At 45.5% G+C, this 22,846-nt stretch overlaps 1 protein-coding gene across 1 annotated transcript in view; it reads left to right on the top strand.

Annotated features, from left to right (window-relative positions):
• Positions 1-22,846, top strand: part of LOC121284081 (cytoplasmic dynein 2 heavy chain 1) — a 770,821-nt gene that overhangs the window by 481,712 nt on the left and 266,263 nt on the right. Inside the window, exon 75 of the mRNA XM_041199129.1 lies at positions 12,026-12,157. Within this exon, the coding sequence (XP_041055063.1) occupies positions 12,026-12,157 (132 nt within the window). The remainder of the gene's footprint in view (positions 1-12,025; positions 12,158-22,846) is intronic.

Genomic DNA, 22,846 nt, shown 5'->3' with positions numbered 1-22,846 from the left:
CCTCGTCAGTAATGGTGCTACCGAGCTACTCTTGGCGGTGGAGATGGAAGTCCCCCCACCCAGAGTATATTCTGCGCCCTTGCCACCCTCAGTTCGTCCTCTAAGTGGTGTTAAACATGGAGGCAAACAGATTCACCAGCTGAGGGGGGATGGCTACATGGTAATCAGCAGCAGGTTTCCTTGCCCATGTTTGACCTGATGCCATGAGACTTCATGGGGACTGGAGTCGATGTTGAGGACTCCCAGGGCAGCATCCTCCCAACTGTATATCGCCACCTCTGCTGGATCTGTCCTGCCAGTGGGGCATGATCTGTAAGATATGATTCCATGAATATGACTCTGTCCAGCTGTTCCTTGAATAGTTTGTAAGACAGCTGTCACAATTTTGACACAAGCTCCCAAATGTTAGTAAGGAGGACTTTGCAGGGTTGACAGGTTTGGGTTTGCATTGTCGTTTCCAGTGCCAAGATCCATGTTGGGTTGTCTGCCTGGTTTCATTCCTTTTTATTGACTGTTACAACTGGGATGGGAGGAAAGCGCGATTCATCAAGCCCCACTCCTCTGCAGGCCATACCATTAATTTAAATGTTTAATTTTCCTACTGAAATGGCCAATTGTGAACTATACCTCTAGCACCCAGAAGACTATGACCAGGCTTCTTCCAAAAACTCAGTAATTTATTTTAAAACAAAACTTCTTTTAATGAACTGCAAGTACTAGTTAACAACACAATTGTAATCCGTGCGCGCACGCACACACACACACACACACACACACACACAAAACAGATAGAGTCTCTCTGCAGAGATGGGCTTTGGAAGATAGGCATTATAAAATAAAGGATAATGTTTGCAGGATCTTGACGCTGTCAACCTGGAGTCCTCTTGTGTGAGGTCCGGGTGGATGCCTGGAAGTTTTCAGCACTGGTCCCAGCCTTGCAGGTCTAAATGCAGACTAGTTAAATTCAGATGAGGGTTCTCTGGCTGCAGGTTGATAGCCACACACAATTTTAGGCAAGGTAGAGAGAATAGTCAAGATAGCCTAAACAAAAACAGAAACAAACACCTGGAAAAACTCAGCAGGTCTGGCAGCATTGGCGGAGGAGAGCACAGTTGACATTTCGAGTCCTCATGACCCTTCAACAGAACTAAGTAAAAATAGGAAAGGGGTGAAATATAAGCTGGTTTGGGGGGTGGTGGGGGGGGGGGCGGTTTGTTGGGACAAGTAGTCAGTAATAGGTGGAGATAACCAAAAGATGTCACAGACAAAAGGACGAAGAGGTGTTGAAGGTGGTGATATTATCTAAAAGAATGTGCTAATTAAGAGTGGAAAGCAAGACAGATAAGGTACAGATAGCTCTAGTGGGGGTGTGGTAATACTAAAAGTGCTAAAAGGTAGAGATAAACAATGGGTGGAAATACATTTAAAAATAATGGATCCCCACCCCCTTTCTGTTTCTTCCCCCTTTTTGTTTTTTCCAATAATTTATATAGATTTTTCTTTTCCCACCTATTATTTTTAAATGTTTTTCAACCCATTGTTTATCTCTATCTTTTAGCACTTTTAGTATTATCCCACCCCCACTAGAGCTATCTGTACCTTACCTGTCCTGCTTTCCACTCTTAATTAGAACATTCCTTTAGATAATATCACCACCTTCAATACCTCTTTGTCCTTTTGTCTGTGACTTCTTTTGGTTATCTCCACCTATTACTGGCTACTTGTCCCAACAACCACCGCCACCCCCACCCCCCCCCCCCGCTTAAACCAGCTTATATTTCACCCCTTTCGTATTTTTACTTAGTTCTGTTGAAGGGTTATGAGGACTCAAAACGTCAACTGTGCTCTCCTCCACCGATGCTGCCAGACCTGCTGAGTTTTTCCAGGTATTTCTGTTTCTGTTTTTGTTCTGGATTTCCAGCATCCGCAATTTTTTGCTTTTAAGTCAAGATAGCCTTCGTTTCTCAACTTGTTGTCCACCAAGATTGCCTTCCAAACTTGAATTTTTTTCCTTTCTCCCATGTGGTTGCCTTTTGTCTCCCAGCATTTCATTAATTGAAAGCTTTGCAAATCAACACAAACAAACAACTCTTTCTCAAGCACCATGTAGGTCAGGTGATTTCTTGGAAGAGGTCTGCTTGTTGACAGTTCCAAGGTGAATTTATGACCTTTTAAGAAAAAATCCCAGGTTATCAGCCACATGTCCAGATTATGCTAAATCCTTCAATTTTGTAAAATAAATCTTCAGCCTTGAGAGATATGATTCTAACATGATTTTTTAGCGTTTTGATACAACTGAGTGGCTTGCTAGGCCATTTCAGAGGACACTTAAGAATCAACCACGTTATTTTGGACCTGGAGTCACATGTAGGCCAGACCAAGTGAGGATAGGAGCTTCCCTTCCCTAAAGGGCATTCGTAAACCAGATGGGTTTTTATGACAATGCACAATGGTTTGATGGTCATCATTAGACTTTTAATTCCAGATTTTTCTTGAATTCAAATTTCACAAATTCAAAATTCTGCTGGCATGGGATTCAAACCCGGGCCCCCAAAGCATTACACTGGGTCTCTGGATTACCAGTCCAGTGAAAATAACACTAAATCACTGGCTCCCCCATTCTGGAATTGTTTTTTGTGACTTTGATCGAGGGATAAATAAAGATTACCTGGTCATTATCACCTTGATGATTATGGGAGTTTTCTGTGTACAGATTAGCTGAGGCATTTCCTACAGTGACTAGTGACTGCACTTCAGAAGTACTTCATTGGCTGTAACGTGCTTTAGAACATCCTATGGATGTAAAAGGTGCTATATAGATACATGTCCTTTCTTCGATACTAATGCACAATGTGAGCTGGCATTTGTCAACAAACGTCCCAATCATCTCATAAGGATAAGAATATGCTGCTTGAGGAACATCCTTTTATGGAAATGCTGAAAAACTCATTAGCACAAGATACTTTACTGTCGTAAATATTTCACAGCATATGGCAGATTTTGTGATTTGGCTTCTTTAATGTTTCTAGTTCGAACAGCATCCCATCAGATTCCAGAACCCATACTCAAACCAGGAATAAAATTTCCCAACTTCCTATCTGTAGGCAACACTGAGCTCTATAGTTCAAAATGAAGCTTCTCATACCATTTGATTCTTTCAACAATTCGGCAATCAGGAGAGAATGGGGAGGGGAATGTGATTTCATGGAATGTTAGGAGGAAGATGAGACTATTTGTCGGCATTCCATTAATTAGTGAACTATTCTTATCTCATTTGAAGTCTATCACTCTTACATAGCTATGTAGAGAGGACTTCAGAGTGGCCAGCAAGGATTCTGTTTTACCCTTGCCTGACACCCTTCTGGGTTGTTACAATTTTGGGGCTTTTCTGCTCTTTGTTCTAATTATTTTGGTTCTCAAATCTTAGATCATTTTGAATGCATATCCCCATACTTTCAAGAGTGTTTACCCTAGCAATGAGGTGTTCAGTAATGTGCCTAGTTATTGAACAGCAGTGTTCTAATAATTAATTTTTGGGACTTGGAATTTATACTATGCCTTCACAAGATCTCTTTCCAGCCTTTAGCATTACCTCAGATCTCGTTCTAAGTTCAGGATGTTAAGCATATTTATTAAGCAAACAATATCCCAGTAAATAATCTAACAGTAAATGATACAATTATGTATTTAAGCAGGAAGTCTATTACGTAACTCCTTGAATAGAAAAAAATAAAAGCCACAATCTTAATTTTTACATACAGGCTGTTCTTTTGTTTCTTAATTTTTTTTTTGATGTTGGGAGCTAACTTGTTCAACTTGTCTTTTTCTGTCAAGACTTTTCTCCACTTTTTTAGTTGATGAACGGATACAACTATTTATATACTTCTTTCATAGTTGCTATAGCTTATTTGGATTTTCAAGACTAATGTCTGAGCCTTGATATTAGCTTGGGGCTCACTCGTAGTGGGCAAGGGTGCAGAATGGGCTGAAGACCTCTCAAATTCGTTAGTGCAAGAACTGGGCCATTTAAATCCCAGATGTCATTTAAATAGTTCAGATCTGTTTCCCACCTGAAACCAGAGGGATTGATGTTCTGGCCAATGGGCAGGAGCCAGAATGATAAGTCAGGCAGGAAGGGGGTCTGGACCAATTACGACTGGAAGGAGAGGGGTGGCAAGCCCAGGGCAGAGGAGGCCCAAAGTTTCTTTATTAGATCAGAAAGACTGCAACTTCTGGGCCACGTAAAACATTCAAAAATTTAAATTCCAGTACTTATTTGTGCCTCCTCCGCCTCGTGCCACTTTTGCTGTCAGTATGGAAATTACATGATTTGTGCATTTCAGAGCAAAAATTACGTAGAGGTCCGAATTATGTCATCAGACCCTGGTATTTTCTATATTTATTACATATCCAACACCCACCCCACATCACCCCACCCTCCAAAAAAAACACGAGGGCCGGATTTTCCCCCCATTGTGCTAAGCGCGTCAGTGGGTGTGAAAAATGGTGTTCTAGCCATCGGCCACAATGGTGGGTATTCACACCATATTGTCTGCTTCCTGCTGTGTTCATTATGCATGGGAAAGGTGTCAGATTGTGAGTAGGCGGCTTTTGATTCGCCTGCCCCACCATGAGCTCACCGCTTCTTCACTCTGGGCGCCATATTTAAACGGCAGGTGCGCAGCTCTTTTTATTGTCTGCAGCCGAGGACTGCTCCACGGAAGACATGGCTCTCAAAAGGAAGAAGCATTCTGCTCCAAAATTCAGTGACATCTCACTGAAATATCTACTAGATGAAGGTCGAGGCCTGCCGCGATGTCCTTTACCCCCCGTGATGGCCAGAGGAGGTCCACCAATCTCACCACTCTGGCTTGGGAGGTGGTGGCATTGGTGGTCAGTGCCAATGTAGTGCAAAAGAAAAAGCGCATATTTAAAATAAAAGGAATAGCAATGCTGGGATCTATGTTGGCCCATGATGGAGGGCAGTTGTCCAAGAGGGTACTCACTGCATTTCCTCTTCCTCCTTGTGGAATCTGGTGGCAATCAGGGCCTCACATGCACGTCTGCCTCAACTGGCTCATTCTATTGCCTCTTCCCCTGCAGTCTCGCCTTCCTCCAAATCAACGTCCTTATCTCCTTTGATGCCTTCCTTATTGGAGGAGTTGTGCAGCTCCTCCATGTCAGCACTTGGCAAGTGCTCCCCTCTTCGGAGTTCCAGGTTGTGCAGCACGCAATAAGCCACGATGATCTGTGAGACCCTCTAGGGAGTTTATTGGAGTGCTCCGCCAGATGTGACCAGGCATTGGAATTGGATCTTTAAGATCCCTATAGTGTGCTCCATCAATATTCGGGTAGTGGCCTAAGTCTAGTTGTACCTTCTCTCTGCAGTAGTTTGAGGCCACCTCATGGGCGTAAGCTGTAATCAGCCACGTCCTTTGCTGTTACCCTTTGTCACCAGTGAGCCAACCCTGGATCCTGTGTGGTTCCTTGAAGATGTCCAGGATATGCAAAACTTGCATGATAAGTTTCTTATGGTTGCTGACCTGCTGTACAATGAGCAAGTGGTAGCCTTTCTGTTATGCACCATATGTCCTGTTTAACTTGTCATACTTTGCAAGCTAGTGCAAATAAAACAGAAACAGCAATGTTCAATCACTTTCATGCTTATGTCTGTATTGATTAATCTTTGAAAAGTTTTCGGCAGTACCAGTATTGAAATGTAACAAATTGGTGACAAGGGTGATGGACCTTTGTGGTGATGCCACTTGAAAAATGAAAGTAAAGTGAAAGAGCTTATAGCAGGAAATTGCTAGTTTAAAAAAGGGAATGACAGTGAACAAAAAGTATCTGATGAAGAAGAGAAAATAAAAAGGCTTAAAATGACTACACTCCCTGGACCTATGGGACGTTTCGACGAGATTGTTGAACAGTGGAGCTCCTAAGCTCCTACACTGAATGCTTTGAGTTTTTTGTCTTTACAAATGGAATTGAAAGTGATGGAAATGTGGCAACTTTCTTAAGTGTAATGGGAGCTAAAACCTTTGGTTTATTAAGAAAATTGGTGCAGCCTGACAAACCTGGCACAAAATCATATGAGAACATTGTAAAAGATCTGGAGATGCATTTTTCCCCTAAGCCACTTGTCAATAGTAGAAAGATTTAGGTTTCACAAAATAAATCAAGAGGGGGAAACAATTGCGCAGTATGTTACAGTGCTTAAAAAGCTCATTGAACATTGTGAATTCAATGCAGCAGTGAACAATACCCTCTGTGGCAGGTTGGTCTGTAGCCTTCGTAGTGAAGCAATCCAGAAACAGCACCAGACAGAGGCTAACCTCACTTTGCAGAAAGCGCTAGAGATTGCAGTTTCCATGGTGCAGGCTACAAAAGGAGCATAGCAGCTGAGTGCATCAACTCGAGTACATAATGAGACAGCTTCATGTGCTCACCAGATAGCAAGCAGCTGTTGTGGAAAGCCTGGTCACCATCCATCTGAATGTTGGTGCAGAGACCTTGAATGCTATCAGTGTGGCATCATTGAGCATGCTTGTAAAAACAAAAAAAGTAGCAGTGAATCAGAAAGCAAACTAGAGAAAACTAAATCTCCAGTCCGGTGTAACAAGAATAAAAATTTGCATATCATACAGCAGAGATGGGTGGACCAGAGTGACACCGAGTCTGAAGAAGAAGGGCCCCTCTGCATCTTGTCAGTGGCAGGTGGTTCCCAGGACTACTGGGTAACACTGCTGCAGGAAGACTAACCAATATGGAACTGGATACAGTGGTAGCAGTTTCTCTGGTCCCAGATGCTATGTATAAGGAGAAACTTAAACATCTTCCCTTGACACCTGCAAAAATTGTTCTGAAAACATATACAGGGGAATCTGTACCTATGATGGGCAGAACAGAACTTAAAGTGGAACTAAATGGACAGACTGCTAAGCTACCACTGTTTGTGGTGAAAGGCAACTATCCAGCTTTAGTTGGACGGTCATGGCTTGAGAAGAACCCAGTAAGTTCAGAGAGAGAGAGATTAGAATGGGTGAGAGGAGCAGAGAAATTGAGACGACTAATGTCGCGCCGACAGTTCTCAATGAAAAGATCAAGAGAAGGTAAGAATCCAGAGGGAGGGGTCCAGGTGGAGGGAGAATATTGGAGGTGGGTGAAAGGATCCGTTGAACAGGGAGAGGACTCCTGCCCAAAGAAGTGAGCCTGGAGACGAAGACGGCGGAAGAAGAGTTCAGCATCGTGCCGAGCCCGAAATTCATTAAAGTGTGGGCGTAGGGGTATGAAACTAAGTCCTTTGCTGAGCACTGAACATTCAGCATCAGAGAGGGAAGGTAAGGGGGTATAGTGAATACACAGCTGGGGCTGGGATTGGAAGATGGGGTGGGGACAGAGGGGCAGGCAGGGGTGGAGGGTCCTAGATGGGTGTTGGTGTCGATGAGTTGTTGGAGCTTGCGTTCCTTAGCACTTGAGAGAAAGAGAAAAAGTTTCTAGTTGAGGCGTCTGATGAGACGAAGAATAAAATGAAACTGGGGGCACGCGCAGCTTTGAAAAAGGGTACGGCAGTGCTGCTGGAGGGAGAGGTCGAGTGTGTTCATATGGCGGTGCATGGCACTGAGTGTGGATCTCAGGATGCAACGGGAACAGCAGTCCGAGAAATGTTTTATGTCCCGGAAATACCTGTAATCCTGGGTGGGTTCAAAACATGAGGGGTGGAATTTCAGTTGAAATCCACGTGGGGTAATTCGGAGATGGAGTCAGTGACTGAGAAAGGAGATATGGCTGTGAAAGCGGGTTTTAGTAAACACCTTGTCAAACACCAGGAGAGAAATGGAAAGCAATGAAGGTGAACAAGGCAAAAGAGAGATACGGAAATCTTGTCACAGAGACGAACAGAACTTCTTCAAGGAGGTAGGCATTTCTTGAAGAGCAGTGGCAGTCAATTAAACACAGAGATAAAAACAAAAAAACTGCGGATGCTGGAAATCCAAAACAAAAACAGAATTACCTGGAAAAACTCAGCAGATCTGGCAGCATCGGCGGAGAAGAAAAGAGTTAATGTTTCGAGTCCTGAGCTGGTCACATGAGCTGGGACATGTTTGTCGATTTAGCAAAATTCATTTATTTATTAAACCTTCAGGAAACCTCATCCATCAGGATGAGGTTTCCTGAAAAACGCGAAGGCCGCTAGGCCTCTTCGCCTGCCTGCCAACCTTAAGGTTGGGTGGGCAGCGTTGTTAATGACTATAATTGGTTTTTTAATGGCCTTAATCGGCTGTTGACAGTTCGGCTGTTGCATAGCCATCTCCGGTGTGTGCCCGCCAAACGAAATATCAGAATGATGCGCAATGATGTTGGGACACACGCCCAACATCATTGCATGTGATTTTATGTGTCGGCCCTGCCCCCGCACGCCGACGGCAATATTCTGACCTATGGGTGCTGTTGCCTTAGTGGAGATTAATTTGGGAATTTGTTAAAAGTTATGATAGTAATTTGTAGCCATGTGTCTGTGTTTAATACCTTGTTGTAAATTAATAAATGTCTCGTTTAGTTTGATAGAAAAGCTTCTTGAGAAATGGTGGTCTTATTCATGAATTTAGAGCTGCATCTCAAATATACCAATTGAAAATATAGGTTATGACAGTTTAAAGTTTCCCTCTGGGATTTTAAATAACAGCCTTTACCAGCTGCTGTGTCATAACAGTGTCTTAGTGCATGAATCACAAAAGGCTCGTATGCAGGTACAGAAAGTAATTAGGGAAGTTAATAGAATGTTATCATGTATTGCGAGGGGAATTGAATACAAAAGCCAGGGAGGTTGTGCTTCTGTTACAGTGCCCTACTCAGACCACATTTGGAGTACTGTGTACAGTGTTGGTCACCTTATTTAAGGAAGGATGTAAATGTGTTGGAAGCAGTTCAGGGAAGGTTTACTAGACTAATACCTAGAATGGATGGGTTGTCTTATGAGGAAAGGTTAGACAGGCTAGGCCTGTATCGGCTGGAATTTAGAAGAGTAAGAGGCAACTTGATTGAAACATATAAGATCCTGAGGGGAGGGTGGATGTGGAGAGGATGTTTCCTCTTGTGAGAGAACCTAGAACTAGGGGTCACTCTTTAAAAATAACGGATCGCCCATTTAAAACTGAGATGAAGTGAAATTTTTTCTCCCTGAAGGTCGTGAGTCTTTGGAACTCCCTTCCTGAAAAGGTGGTGGAAGCAGTGTCTTTTAATATTTTTAAGGCAAAAGTGGATAGATTCCTGCTAAGCAAGGGTTATCATGGATAGGCGGGATGTAGATTTGAGGTTACTATCAGATCAGCTATGATCTTATTAAATGGTGGAGCATGCTCGAGGGGCCAATGACCTACTTCTGCTCCTTGTTTGTATGGTCGTAATCAGCACCCCTCCCCACCCAGTGCATGCACCTGCCCTCCAATCCGCCCCCAGAGCGCTCACCAGCAGAGCTTCTCCTCATTTTAATTCTGCACTGCACCATTGCTGCAGGCTGGAAGATTGTGGTGCTGAGCTGTCACTGCCAGACCAACTTGACCCTCCTGGTGTGAGTATGGAAACTCCTCCCATCCTCCCAGAGAAGCTTAATGTTCAGCTTTCCCTCCCTCACAGACCTCTGTGTTCCTTGATCTCATTATATTTCTGGTAGATACCTGTTGGTCAGCCCCTGACTGTTTTGAGATGGATGTGCCTATGCCCCATCTGGACCTCACCCCTTCCCACCTTGTGCCTGTGCCAATTGCACAGTTAAATACATACCCCCAACACACTTCTCAGATACCTCCACAAAACCTTTCTCCCATCTCTAGGCTGCAGCTGCCTCCCTTGACAGAGTATATCATCTGTGGCCCAGTATGATGCCAGAAAGCCCTCCGACCGAGGCACATGATGTTACGATCACACCCTGCATACATCATGCTTGGCGCAACTGAGACTGGACTGACATGCCCTCCCCTTCCCTAGACTGGGACAAAGACAGCCTTTGCAAGCTCAACAATGTAAACTGAAATGCATCTTCACTCAGCGCTCCTCCCTTTCTGGCATCAAGTGGCTCATGTCATTCTATAACATACTCTTTCCGCACCCTGGCTCTGAGGATGCTAACCCCCTGCACCCTCCACCATTCATGTTTCAGAATACAACCTTCCCCACTCATACCCACTAATATAGCCTTTGCCCTGTGGCCCCTTCGTGTGCCTGATACCAGTTCCCCCCGTTCCTCAGTACAGCCTTAGCCCTGCATTCCCTTCCCATACCTCAGGCCAGTTGCCCCCCCCCCCACCCCACTCCCCATCCAACCTTCCCCAGTTTGGTTCTAGCCCTGCAGCCCATTAAAAGCTATCCCCAGCCTTACCGCTGGTCTGCTCTGCTAGTGAGAGACTTGCCTGTGACACCCACCTGAAAGCAATGTGGCACTGTGGAAGCTTGGCACTGATTACCATGAGCACTGTGTAATGTAAGGCAGATGAATGTACCTCGAAGTCATGAGCAAAGTGAAGATCGCCAGTTGCACTTAAATGCTGTTATGAAACACGCTGTTATAATTGCACGTCAATGTATCCTGATGACCCAGCATGGGGGGATGTTTCTGGCAAGAAGTGCTTACAATGAGATGTAAATATATTGAAATGGCATTCCCAATGTGCTGTGGCGGGAAACACAGTCCGTCATTGTGCTGGAATGCACAATTGCGAACTGGTTTTATGACGATGTAAAACTTATTTTTGGGCTACTCGTGATATTTTGTGCTTGTGCCCGCCATGATGCCCACCATAAACAGGAGCAGAAAATCCTGGCCTTGGGGTGTGAGATTGTATCGATGCATGCTGTGGTATGAAGGACACTTAAGCAAACAAAGTGACCTCTTTTGAAAAAAATTCAAGAAGCACATTCCAAAAATTTGAAGTGCATCATAAATGTGCATGTTAATTCATCCATGTCAGAACAAAGTCTATAGACTGGATTTTCCGGTCCTGCTGAAAATCAATGGACTTTTGGCTAGTCCACCGCATACCCCGCAATGGCGGGGCCAGACAATCCCAGCTTACATCAATATTTTTCATGCTGAGCAATTTTCTTTTCATTATAGAAAAGGTATTGCACATAGATTCAGGTGATTTAGACACATTGGACAATTAGAGATCAGGAAAACATAAATATCCCTATTGACTCAGCCTCTGCCACTTCTGACAATGACTGTCATTGCTCCGACATCATTGAAACACCAACAGATTTTGAGCCAGTGGGGACTTATTTCATTGGACATTTAAACAAGACAGTTGTCAAGATAAGCTTTATTTTGCTGCTCCAAAGATCAAATGAACGATGTTTTAAAGCCACTTTGGAATTGTGCAGATCAGAGAATGCTTCAAATACATGGGCCGGAATTTTCCAGCCCCTACCCCCAACGGGATCTTACAGTACCACGGATGTGTTCGGAGATATCAACGTCTCGCTGGCCCTACCGATGGTGGGGGGTGGGGGGTGCTGTTGGGATAGAGAATTCTGGCCATTATAAAACCTACAGCTGTTGCAGATTATAGAGAGTTACCTTCAGTCTTGGAAAACTGAAAATTCTGATCCTATACTGGATCTGCCTTTCATATTTAGGGTAAAGTTGAAGATGGTAGAACCTTATTAATTTTCAATTCAGAATACTGACAGGCAGCCATGAATTGCAAACATATATATTTTAATATAGAGATTCTTACCGGAAAGAATCTACTAACAAACTTTGGCATCACAGTGGCATCCACAATATTCATTTTGTTTTATTATTTCTTGCAGTCATGAGTTTCTATTTCGTGTCAAATATTCTATAAGCCAACAAATACTCCCCACAATATGATGTGAAAAGTATTTGCCTAGGAGATTTTTAATTCTGACAAAAATGATTTGATTCAGTTCAGGCTCTAATAGAGACAATCTTTACCTCAGTATAGTTTTGTTAAGCCACTTTTTTGAGTTATTTCAGAAGATAAAGAATCTGTTCATTTTCCAGACCACCTTTCCATCGATATATCAGACACTCTGTTTGGAAGATGTAGACCTTTGGCTCACTTTCTCTCAAAGTTCAACCTGTGAACAAGACATCCCGACATCTATTGCAAGAAGAATCACTCTTTTTCAACAGGTATGTTGCTACAGTACTTTTTAAGTAATGACAGAACTCTCTTTCAATGGCTTAGGGCAAGGGTCACCTGGTGTTCCCCCCCTTCCCCCCCCCGCCCCCCACCACCCTGTCACCAGTCATATAGACTGAAGACAAATGTCTGATTCTTATTTCTTGGGCCCCTGGTGGTACATTCCATTGTGAACAAATGACAAATTCTAGTAGATACAGATCAGTTGCACAAACAATGTTACATCCTTTTGTCAACAATATAACCTATTGTGAACATTCACGCCAACGTATTTTAACCCAAGCCCATGGATACAAAAACCATTAAGAACAAATGTTAATAACACTTCCTACCATGGGCCAGAATTTTCCAGTTGGCGTGTAGGGGCAGGCCCCTCATGCCCGCACGTAAAATGACGCGTGGTGATGTCAGGCGAGCGACCCAACATCACCGCGAGCCATCATGATATTTGGAAAGGCAGGTGAGCTATAAGTTCGGGTGCGCACCCGCCATCAATTAACGGGCCAGTTAAGGCCCTTGAGGCAGTAATTGATCTCGATTTTTCGCAGCCCGTATGATCTACAGGATGTCACATGGGCACAATGGGCAGATGGGTAGGAGACATTTGTATAAACCCCACCCACGGGTGGGATAAGAGGGGTGAGTGGGGTCGCGAGTGTGATGCTTGAGGGATTTAAGTGCGAAAATAACTTTTGCTTGCCTGAGTGAGCAGGAAGATTTCAAAACTTATACCAGCTGTTAGGACAGGAGTAAAAGCCTTGGTCAGGACTCTACAGTAGAAATCATTTCTGGGGCCTGCAGCTTCAAGGAAGCCTTCCCTTAGCCTGGGAATGGGAGTTGTGCTGTCCACTGGAGACACCTCCTCTGAGGAGGGAGGGAGGGCCAGAAGGGGGGAAGAGGCTAGGAGTCCACATTCAGCCTCCAGGGGAGCCACCTTTGGGAGGAGAGGTGTAGGCACAAGGGGTGCAGGGCCCGCAGGGTGCAAAGGCAGAAGGGGCTGCAGAAGATGCCAATATCCTGCTGCCAGGGTTTACAGGCGGCGAAGTAGCTACCTCAGTATGTCTGAGGTCCAGTGCCGAAGGAGGCTCCGTCTCTTCAAGGGAGACAGTCACCTCCATCTGTCAGATGATAGGCCCTGAGATCTCCACAAACTGTGTTGGTGGGCACCCCATGCCAGTAGCTCTAAAGGTCACAGCTGCCCTCAACTTCTATGCCTCCAGGGTTTGGCGGGTGATCTCTGCGGAGTCTCCCAATCAGCTGTCCACGCTCAAGCAGGTGACAGACAGCCTGCATTGACCTTCATCCACTACCGCCAGGATGATGCCAGTCAGACACAGCGAGCCAGAGGCTTCCCCCGCATCCAGGGTGGAATCAACTGCACACATGTGGCTATCAAGGCACCAGCAGGTGAGCCCGGTCAACAGGAGGAGATTCCACTCCTCGATCATGCAGATAGTGTGTGATCACAAGCTGCAGATTCTGTAAATCTGTGCAAGGTACGCAGGCAGCTCCCACAACTCTTACATACTCAGACACTTCCAGGTGCCAGGGTTCTTCAGTGCTCCAGCGCAGCTGGATGGATGGCTGCTGGACGACAAGGGCTATCCCCTCAAAAGGTGGCTAATGACGGCTCTCTGCCATCCAAGAACAGAGGCTGAACAGCAGTACAATAGGAGCCACATCTCCACAAGGGCTGTGGTGGAGAGAACCATTGGTCTTCTCAAGATGCACTTCCAGTGCCTGGACTGCTCAATACCCCCCAGATCATGTGTCGCTGATAGTGGTTGCATATTGCGCTCTCCACAATTTGGTGCTGAAAAGAAGTGACGCAGTGGACAAGGAATTCATGGATGCAGTTGCCCCGGATGCACACGATGAGTCCAGCAGTGATGAGCACACACAGGAGAATGCTGAGGGGGTAGACGCTGACCCAGGCATACTCCAGGAAGGCAGGGACAGCTGGGAAGTTTTAATCTAAAGCCAGCCCACCATGGATGGACCTTTAGCATATGCCAGGGCTGCAGGCTCCACACTCGAAACCTGAGTGCTAAATCAGCCTGGATACTAACATTAACCAAGGCACTTGTCAATAAAGCTCAATGTCAGACAACTCACTCATAATATCATGGCTTCCTGTACACATGCAGAAGTAAAGAATCACCCTGAGGCATGGCAACATGTCAAAATTTATTGAGTAAACAAAAGTAAATTCAAAAGCCAAAAAAAAACCGGTGTTGGACTTCACACCAAGTCTTCGACTATGTACTATGGGCCAACATAAAAGCACCAGTGAGAAACCCGTGATGTGACTATGGTGCCTTAAATTTACGCTTACGGGTGCTACGTCTAGGTGCTGTCCCTTCACTGGCACTGGCACCTGAGACAGCCTGTTCACTGTGCTGTCCTGTTGGCCTCGATGACCTTGGCGGATGTTCTTTGGCCCACGAAGCATTTGATGGCCCCACCTGGGAGGGAGCAGCCAGTTCCACAGCTGGCTTCTCCTCAGTTACCGCAGCCTCATTGGATGCCACGGTCACTAGCAGAGGGGCGGAGGAGCTGCTGCTCTCCTCTGGAGTGCCCTGAGAGGAGCCTGCAGCGATGACAGGCAGCTGCTGTGCCAGTGTGACGGTGCTTCGGACCTCCCTGCTCACTGTAGATGGATGGACATCGAGCAGGGATACTTGGTACTCAGACCACCTCCCACACTGGTACTGACCAGCTGTGGCCAATGCCACTGTGAGGGCTTGCTGGTCCAAGCGCAACCCCAGGAGGACCTGATTGTTCTCCTGGAGGAGCCTCTCCACGAGAGTCGCCACTCTCTCCACAGAAGAAGCATGGCGCTCAACCATGAGGCACATTGCATCAGTGATACTCCGTGTGGACTCCTCCAGCACTGGCACCATGCCACGCATAGCCTCATGTATCTCTGCCAGATCGTCCCGCATACCCTGCTGCACTTCCAGTGTTCGCTGCCTTATGGATGACTCCAGAGGCACATCATCAGTCACCGACCAAGCAAGTACCTGGTCCCCAGCAGCCCTTTGACTGCTGGTGCCCTGGGCACTCTCTGCCTCTGCCTGCACACCTCAAGCAAGTGTGAAGTGCCCTCACCGCAGTGCCCCGGGACACTAGCCGAAAATCAAATTCCCACCGAGGTGCAATATCTGCGCCGGTGCCTGTCCAGCTAAGATGGTGTGACACTGGTCAGTGCATTTGCTCAGGGGCTTCAGGGGTGAGAGGTGGGCCCTCTGTCTTCTCCTCTTGGCCCTGCTCCGGAGATGCTGAAAGGAAGAAACAGGACATTTGATTAGTTACAGTGTAGACAACATCAACTTGCATGCCGCTCCCCCAGATCATTGTGCGCTCATCCTTCCACAATCAAGGGCTAACCCATGTTGCTATTTTCAATCACGGAGCAGTCAGCAGTGCCATGGCTTCTGTGACACACATGGTGACCTGAGTGCTTGCCAAACATAACTCCCCATGGCACCCCATCCTCACCGCTACCAGTGGACCTGGGGGCATGGCGTCTCTCAAGATCCATGGCCTGCTGTTCAAAAGCCGTTAGGATGGCCAACTGGGCCTGCCCTCCACCAGTCCGCATTCATTCCGATGCATTGTACACAGTCTTTTTCTGAAAAGGAGAGAGGAGCATTGATTAGTCCGGTCTGTACCTGAATTCCCATCGCATCTCTGCCAACCCAGCCAGACTGGGACATTGCAGGACTGCAGTTCTTCGTCACCCTGCAGCTGCTGCACACTCAGCCAAACGAGCCAGGGCTGACCACCCCTCCTTCCCACATTGCCCAAATGCTGCCTCTTTCACATGTGGCACCACAAGGTGTCACTTTGCTAAGCAAGGAGGCACAAGCACATGGAGCGCAAACACCAGAAGATGGATTGTTGCCCCGCCACCTGGAAGCTCCCCTCCCAGCATGTTAGCACCCTGACTTTGACATGCTTTGCAGTTCCAGCACTCTGCCTAGATGCAGACCCTTGACTTTCAGCCCCATTCTATATTCTGGGTGTCAGTGTCATACATGCTGCGGATGCAGAACAAATCCTTGCTCAACCCTTTCAGGTTGAACTGGGCATGGGCAATCTGCTGTCACACCCAGCGAGGGATCCATGCCGTGAGGGATTCAATGATGTTACTGTACTCAGAGTTGGCGGGAAGTTGGGAGTTTGGGGGAAAGAGTGACGGCTGCATTAAATGACTTGAGGCAACATGGTACTCACCCTTTCTAAGTGCAGGAGATCATTGAACCTTTTGCGGCACTGGAGCCATGTGCGCTGCACCACATCATGGGAGCTAACTCTCTCAGCCACCTCCTCCCACGCACGTTTGGTCAGGTGAGGGGGTCTCCGCCGCCTGTCCCTTGGAAGGACTTCCCACCACGCTGCCACCTCCTCCAGGAGGGCAGCTAGAAACTCATCTGAAAAATGAGGGGCACACTGCCCTGCTGGCCTACCCTCCGGCCTGGCCTGCCCTGCCCCGATGGCCTACCTCCGGACTTGCATCACCGATATTGCCCCGCTGCAGAGCCCTTCTCCCAGCCATTGTGAGTAGCCTTTCGAAGGATGCCAGGCCTTCATTTATACAGACCACCGGGCTGCCATTGGATCCGGCGGTCTGAGTGCGCCTGCCGCTGCCCGCCCTCTCCCGCTATGCACATGAGTCGTGAAATAAAATGGCGGTGTGAACCCGATTGTGGGAGGCGATCGGGCCCGTGCCTGCTCCCGACCGGCCTGCCCGACATGAGGAAAATTCTCTCCATAATGTCATGAAAAAAATGGCTTTCCTCTAATACAGATGTTCTGCCCTACAGAAATGGTTAAGCAATTAAATCTAATAATGCATGGCTCTTGTTTAATGATGAAGTGTCATACTAAGTTCAAGCTGCTGAGCTCAAACCTTTTGGTTATTTCTTCAAAGCTGACAAAGAAGCCCTCAATTGCACAGAATAATTAAAACAAATAAAATTCCTTTAACCCAGACTTTTTGGTGCCTTTAAAATAATTAAGTCATCAACACCAGTTCCTCACAACAGCTGCCATCCTGTTTCCAGCTTGAACTGTAAATTGCCCCGCTTGCAGAAGTTCTAGTGAACTGTTTAAAAAGGTGTTTATGATAAAATCCATAAATGTTACTTCAGACCAACATAAAACCCTGAAAATTAGTAATATTAACAAAATCTCACAATGCATTGGACTATGTAAATTCTGTCAAATACTTGCGTTTATAAAGCAACTTTTATATTCCAAGAATGCACTTAAACACTCACTTCATGCCTTGTGATTTTTTTAAGCTTAATCACAATTGTTTTGTTGCTAAATGTCAAATGGAAGAATAGATGCCTTTGCATCTTATGCTATGTAATATGAAAAGCTGATTTTTGGTACAGTATAGGTGAAATGTAATATAGCATGTTTTGCATCATGCAATTCAGCCAGTGCAGAATTGTCATTTCTGATGAGCATTTTGATGCACATCTTTAACAGTGACTACTTCTGTTAGCAAAGAAAGATATTGGCCCGAATTTTCGTCGTCAGGTTGGGAAACAATTCCTCCTCCGACGTGGCAGTGCCTGTCCATTTTATACCAAGATGGGCAGGTTAGAAGGTCAGCCTCTATCCGTTGTGACATTAACCGAGTTCTCAATAAGGTTGTTAAGTCCTCACCCCCTCAATCCCCCCACCCTTCCCTTTGCTACTTCCATGGGCCATCGTATCTCCCTTGTTCCCATGCGTCCTCCATGCCCAATTACTCATTATACAGTAGGTAGAGAACTCATAAGACATATAATAAATAGCACTGACAAGTCTTTGAAAAAAATACAGCCTGCTAAATAGATGGCCTGACGTCTGTTTTGCCAGTCGGCCTCATTATCAATGCTTGGCTGAACACCAAAAATGATTAATAAGCTCAACCTGGTAGGGGATTGTTTACACTGCTGCAAAGAGGTATGCTAGCTTTGTTTGGCACTTTTATGAGACTTTAATCACTTTATCTTTCCTTGAAGTTGTTTTTCAATGCCTGTGTATTTATTTGGACAAGACTAAGGTGTTAAATGGATTAAAGGTTTCTTTAATTTGATTTTCGCTAGCTTATTTGAGTAACAGTTTTATGATAATGTGATAGGGATTCTTTTTTCCAAAGGAAATGTTGAATGCCTGTTTTTAAAAAATTTCATGAACTTGCCAGTGTTATTATATAGCTCATGGGTTCTGGACCTAGTGGATGCTGGAAGAGTGTTTCAAAGCCACAGCAGATGTCAAGGCATTAAATCAAAGTGAAAATCAAACAACAGGATTCTTAATACCCATGAAAATCTGATTCCTCATACTGTAGAATTCAGAAGAAGACTTTATCCACTGGAGAATGCATCTGAACCCTTACAAAGTGCCGGTCAATTTAATGGCCTTTCATTGTTCAAGGACAAAACACAATTATCAATCACTGCATTGAAACCATAATCAAGGCATTCAAAAGCTTCAACACATACCTAAACACTTGTTTAAAAATGTATTATCATACACCATCTAAATACCTCTTAAACTTACTTGGTCAAAAGGTCCCCAACACAAGACTAGGGTTCCTCCAGGGCCCATGAATCCTCTGAGACGCTGTGAGCCACGTGCCCTGCAAAAGCTGGCTCAACTCTATCAAAATTGCAGAGGTTAGAAATGATCATCCCACAATGGAGCTAACAAGGTCAGGAGTGCTGTGTGTAGGTTCACAATCTGCACCCTCATCCCACACCAGCAATAATTACCAGAGAAGGGAATGGGGGCGGGGAAGCCATACAATATTTTTAAGTCTCCATTCTGACGTGAATGGAGGCATGAAAATTTAGCCCATTAGCTATGTGTTGAATGGAAGAAAGCTATTTACAGAAGTTGGAGTCATACATAGAAGGGCTAGGTAAAACAGTAATTTCAACCTCCCCCACTGATGGTGAGCGGAACTAATGTTCTTGCCCCAATTTGTTCGACCGTTAGTCTGTTTGTCTGTAAACAATATATCTCAAAACTAATGGACAGATTTTTTAAAAACTTGGTAGGCTGATAGGGTAAGGCTCAAGGAAGAACTGATCAGTTCTTGACCAAAATGTGGATCCAGATCCAGACCCTGAATCTTTTAAGGCATACATTAACATTGAGAGCTGGGCGAATTGACTGTTTTGCCTCCGCCACTGAAGGTCAGTGGAGATAATGGCTGGGATTTTCGGGCCCTGCCGTGGCGAGGCCCACTGCAAGGCAGGCAGCAGCCCAGCCAAAAGTACATTTACTTTTGCCGGGACCGGATGAACCCAGTGGCGGATTGGACCAGGAAGCCCCATCCAATATTTCCACCCCTATTTGTTAGCCTGTTAATCTGTTTGTAAACAATACATCTCAAAAACTAAAGAACAGATTTCAATGAAACTTGGTACATGGATATGGTATGGCCCAAGGAGGTGCTGATTAGTTTTTGGCGAAGATGTGGATACAGATATGGATCTGTGTTATGTTCCTTCTGTCAGGTTGCTTTGCTCGCAAACATGGTTACATGCCTATCTACCTGCTGGTGGGTGAGTTGGCAAACAATAAACTACAGACGTAGAGACCAATATAAGATGAAGCACATGCTGTTTATTTACACAAGTAACAGAGCATTAACACAATGGCCAGAAATTTCACCCCTTCAGGGGCCTTGTGCAGGAGCGGGAGTGGGTGGGGGTGGGCATGAACCTGATCGGTGACCCCGATCGGGGACGTGCCGGCATTTTTCATGGGTGGGCTAATTAAGGCCCACCCAGCGTGATGTCCGCATGTAAGTGCTGTGCACTCCCTGTGCAAGATGGGGGAATGGCAAATGCGGAAGTGCGCTCCTTCGCGCTTGTGCGTGAAGGAGTGCTCCGATCTCCCTAAGACTAAATGCTGCCTCAGGGACATCGGTTCCCAAAGTGAAAAAGCTATTCTTTCGAAATTTCATTTACCATGCATGTCCTCTCATGTGACAATGTCACATGAGTTGGGACATGGACATAACATCAAGTAAAAGTGAATCTTAATTTTTTAATTCAGTCAAGAAATCTCATCCCGCCCTTGGATGAGGTTTCATGCTTTTTCAGGTGGCCTCCAGCGCTCCCGACCTGCCCGCCAACCTTAAGGTTGGATGGGCATGTCCACTAATTGGCTTAATTGCTTTTTGAACGGCCTCAATAAGCTGTTGACAGGTTGGCGGGTGCACAGCTGACTCAGCTGCACCCCCGCCATCCTGAAAATATAAATGACGCGGGATGACGTCAGGAGTTCCGCCTGACGTCATTCCATGTCATTTTATGCATCGGTGAGACGGCCCCGCCCTGCTCGCCGACGGGAACATTCTTGCCAATATGTGATTCTCCAACCAGACCCTATTCTAAACTACTGAATAACATTGTAGCCCAGCCTACATAGCCATTGGGTAATATAGTCACGTGGTCAATCTGCTCACATTCCCTTAAAGGTGTATTGCATCTCAGTTTACCACACCCCTCCCCCTTTACTTAAAAGTACAATTTACAACCTTTACAATATATCACCTATTTACACAAATAAACGATTTATAAATTCAGTCTCTCTGGAGGCTTTTTCAAATGTGCCAAACGTCATAGTTTTATGACTTTGGAAGGTTTATCTGAGGTCTCTTTCTCAGGAATCATCAGTCCACTAGGCTCTCCAGTAGGAACCTGTAAGTTTATCTCTTCGACCCTCTCATGCTCAACGGATCCTACAGGTACTTCCAAACTAACTGGAGTTCCTTCTACAGGAATGCTTGGCGCATCCTTTCTTGTAGATCTGTTTACCTTTTCCTGAGGTGATCTATGTGTCTCTTAATTATCCAACCTTCATATGATATGTGTTAGTACAGGGCTCACTGCACTAACTTCACCTGGTAGCCATTTGGGCCAATCCCCAAAGTGTTTTGCAAAAACTGCATCTCCAACAGTGAAGTTCCTTTCATGACTGTGGTAACTCGTGTCCATTTTGCTGGGCCTTCTGACTTCTCTCTACCCTGCCTCCTAAGTTAGGGCTAATGAGACTCAAAAGTGTCCTGAGACGTCTCTTTATCAATAAGTCTGTGGGGGCAGTACCGGTGGCCGTATGTGGTGTAGCTGTATAGCTAAGTAGGAAATGTGATAAACTAGTTGCAATAGCGTCAACATCCAGTTTTTGCATTCTGGACTTGAAGGTCTGGACTGCCCTCTCGGCTAAACCATTGGATGCGAGGTGATATGGCAAGGTCTTAAGATGTGTTATGCTGCTAAGACTTGTGAATCTTTGGAATTCCCCACTGGTGAATGCCATTCCATTATCAGATACTATTATCTTTGGTAATCCGTGTATCGCAAAACTCTGATGCAGTCTGTCTATGGTGGCGGCAGATGTGGGTGATCTCACCTTGTATACATCCATCCACTTTGAGTGAGCATCTATAATCAAGAGGAACATTGTGTCCAAAAATGCCCCCAGGTAGTCAACATGGAGGTGGACCCATGGCCTTCCTGGCCATTCACTGGGATGCAGTGGAGCAGAAGGTGGCAACTTCCGTACCTGTTGGCACTGCATGCAGCTCTTAACCAAATTTTCGATTTCTGTGTCTATCCCTGGGCACCATAAGTAGCTGGGCACCAACATTTTCATTCTAGAGATGCTGAGATGAGCACTATGCAATTTGGTTACTAAAGGCTTTCTTCCTCTTGGAGGCACAATGACTCTCGCTCCCCACAGCAGGATGCCATCCTGACAGGTGAGCTCGTATCCCCTATTAAAATAGGACTTCATTTCATCCGACTTTGGCTTATTCGACCATCCCTGCAAGACTTGTTCGCTGACATGTTAGAAAACTGGATCACAGTCTGTCCACTCTCTTATTTGTTTGGCATGTACTGGTGATGAATCCAGAAAGTTTAATAACAAGACAAGCTCTTGAGGAATGGGAATGTTCACATTGTTGCTTTTTAGAGATAATCGGCTTAGTGCGTCGGAATTGCAATTAAACTTCCCAGCTGGTGGATAAAAGTAAGCAGCTAGAATCAGTGCCCACCTTTGTATGCATGCCGACGCAATTGGGGGTATTGCCTTATCTTCCCCAAACAAGCCTAGTAGTGGCTTGTGGTCAGTTACGATAGTGAAGTGGCAATCTTGGATGCATTGGTGGAGCTTCTTAATGCCAAATACAATGGATAAGCCTTCTTTTTCTATTTGTGAGTATCTTCATTCTACCACACTGAGTGTTCTTGAGATGTAACCAATGAGTCGTTTGGAGCCATCTGCCACCAGGTGGGAGAGCACTGCCCCTACTCTGTAAGGGGATGCATCTCAGGTCAAAATTAATTCTTTTCTTGAGTTGAAATGTACCAACAGGGCCGGTGAATGTAGCAACTCCTTCACTGTCGTAAAAGCCTGTTGTTGTGGAGCTTGTCAAGTCCACTTGTGGTATTTCTTGAGTAACCTGTATAAAGGAGCCAGTACTGTTGACAAATTTGGGAGAAAATGGCCATAATAGTTAATCATTCCCAAGAAGGACTTGAGGTTGATGCCATTTTTTGGTACTGGCGCCTCACAAATAGCTCTCACCTCATCTTCTACTGTGTGGATGTCATGCGAGTCAACCCAATGACCCAGGTAAACCACTTATTTTGCTTGGA

Source organism: Carcharodon carcharias, chromosome 11 (assembly GCF_017639515.1).
Source record: "Carcharodon carcharias isolate sCarCar2 chromosome 11, sCarCar2.pri, whole genome shotgun sequence".
In the NCBI taxonomy this organism is placed as follows: domain Eukaryota; kingdom Metazoa; phylum Chordata; class Chondrichthyes; order Lamniformes; family Lamnidae; genus Carcharodon; species Carcharodon carcharias.
Note: the sequence above shows the minus strand (reverse complement) of the source record. Positions and strands in the feature narration are given on the sequence as shown.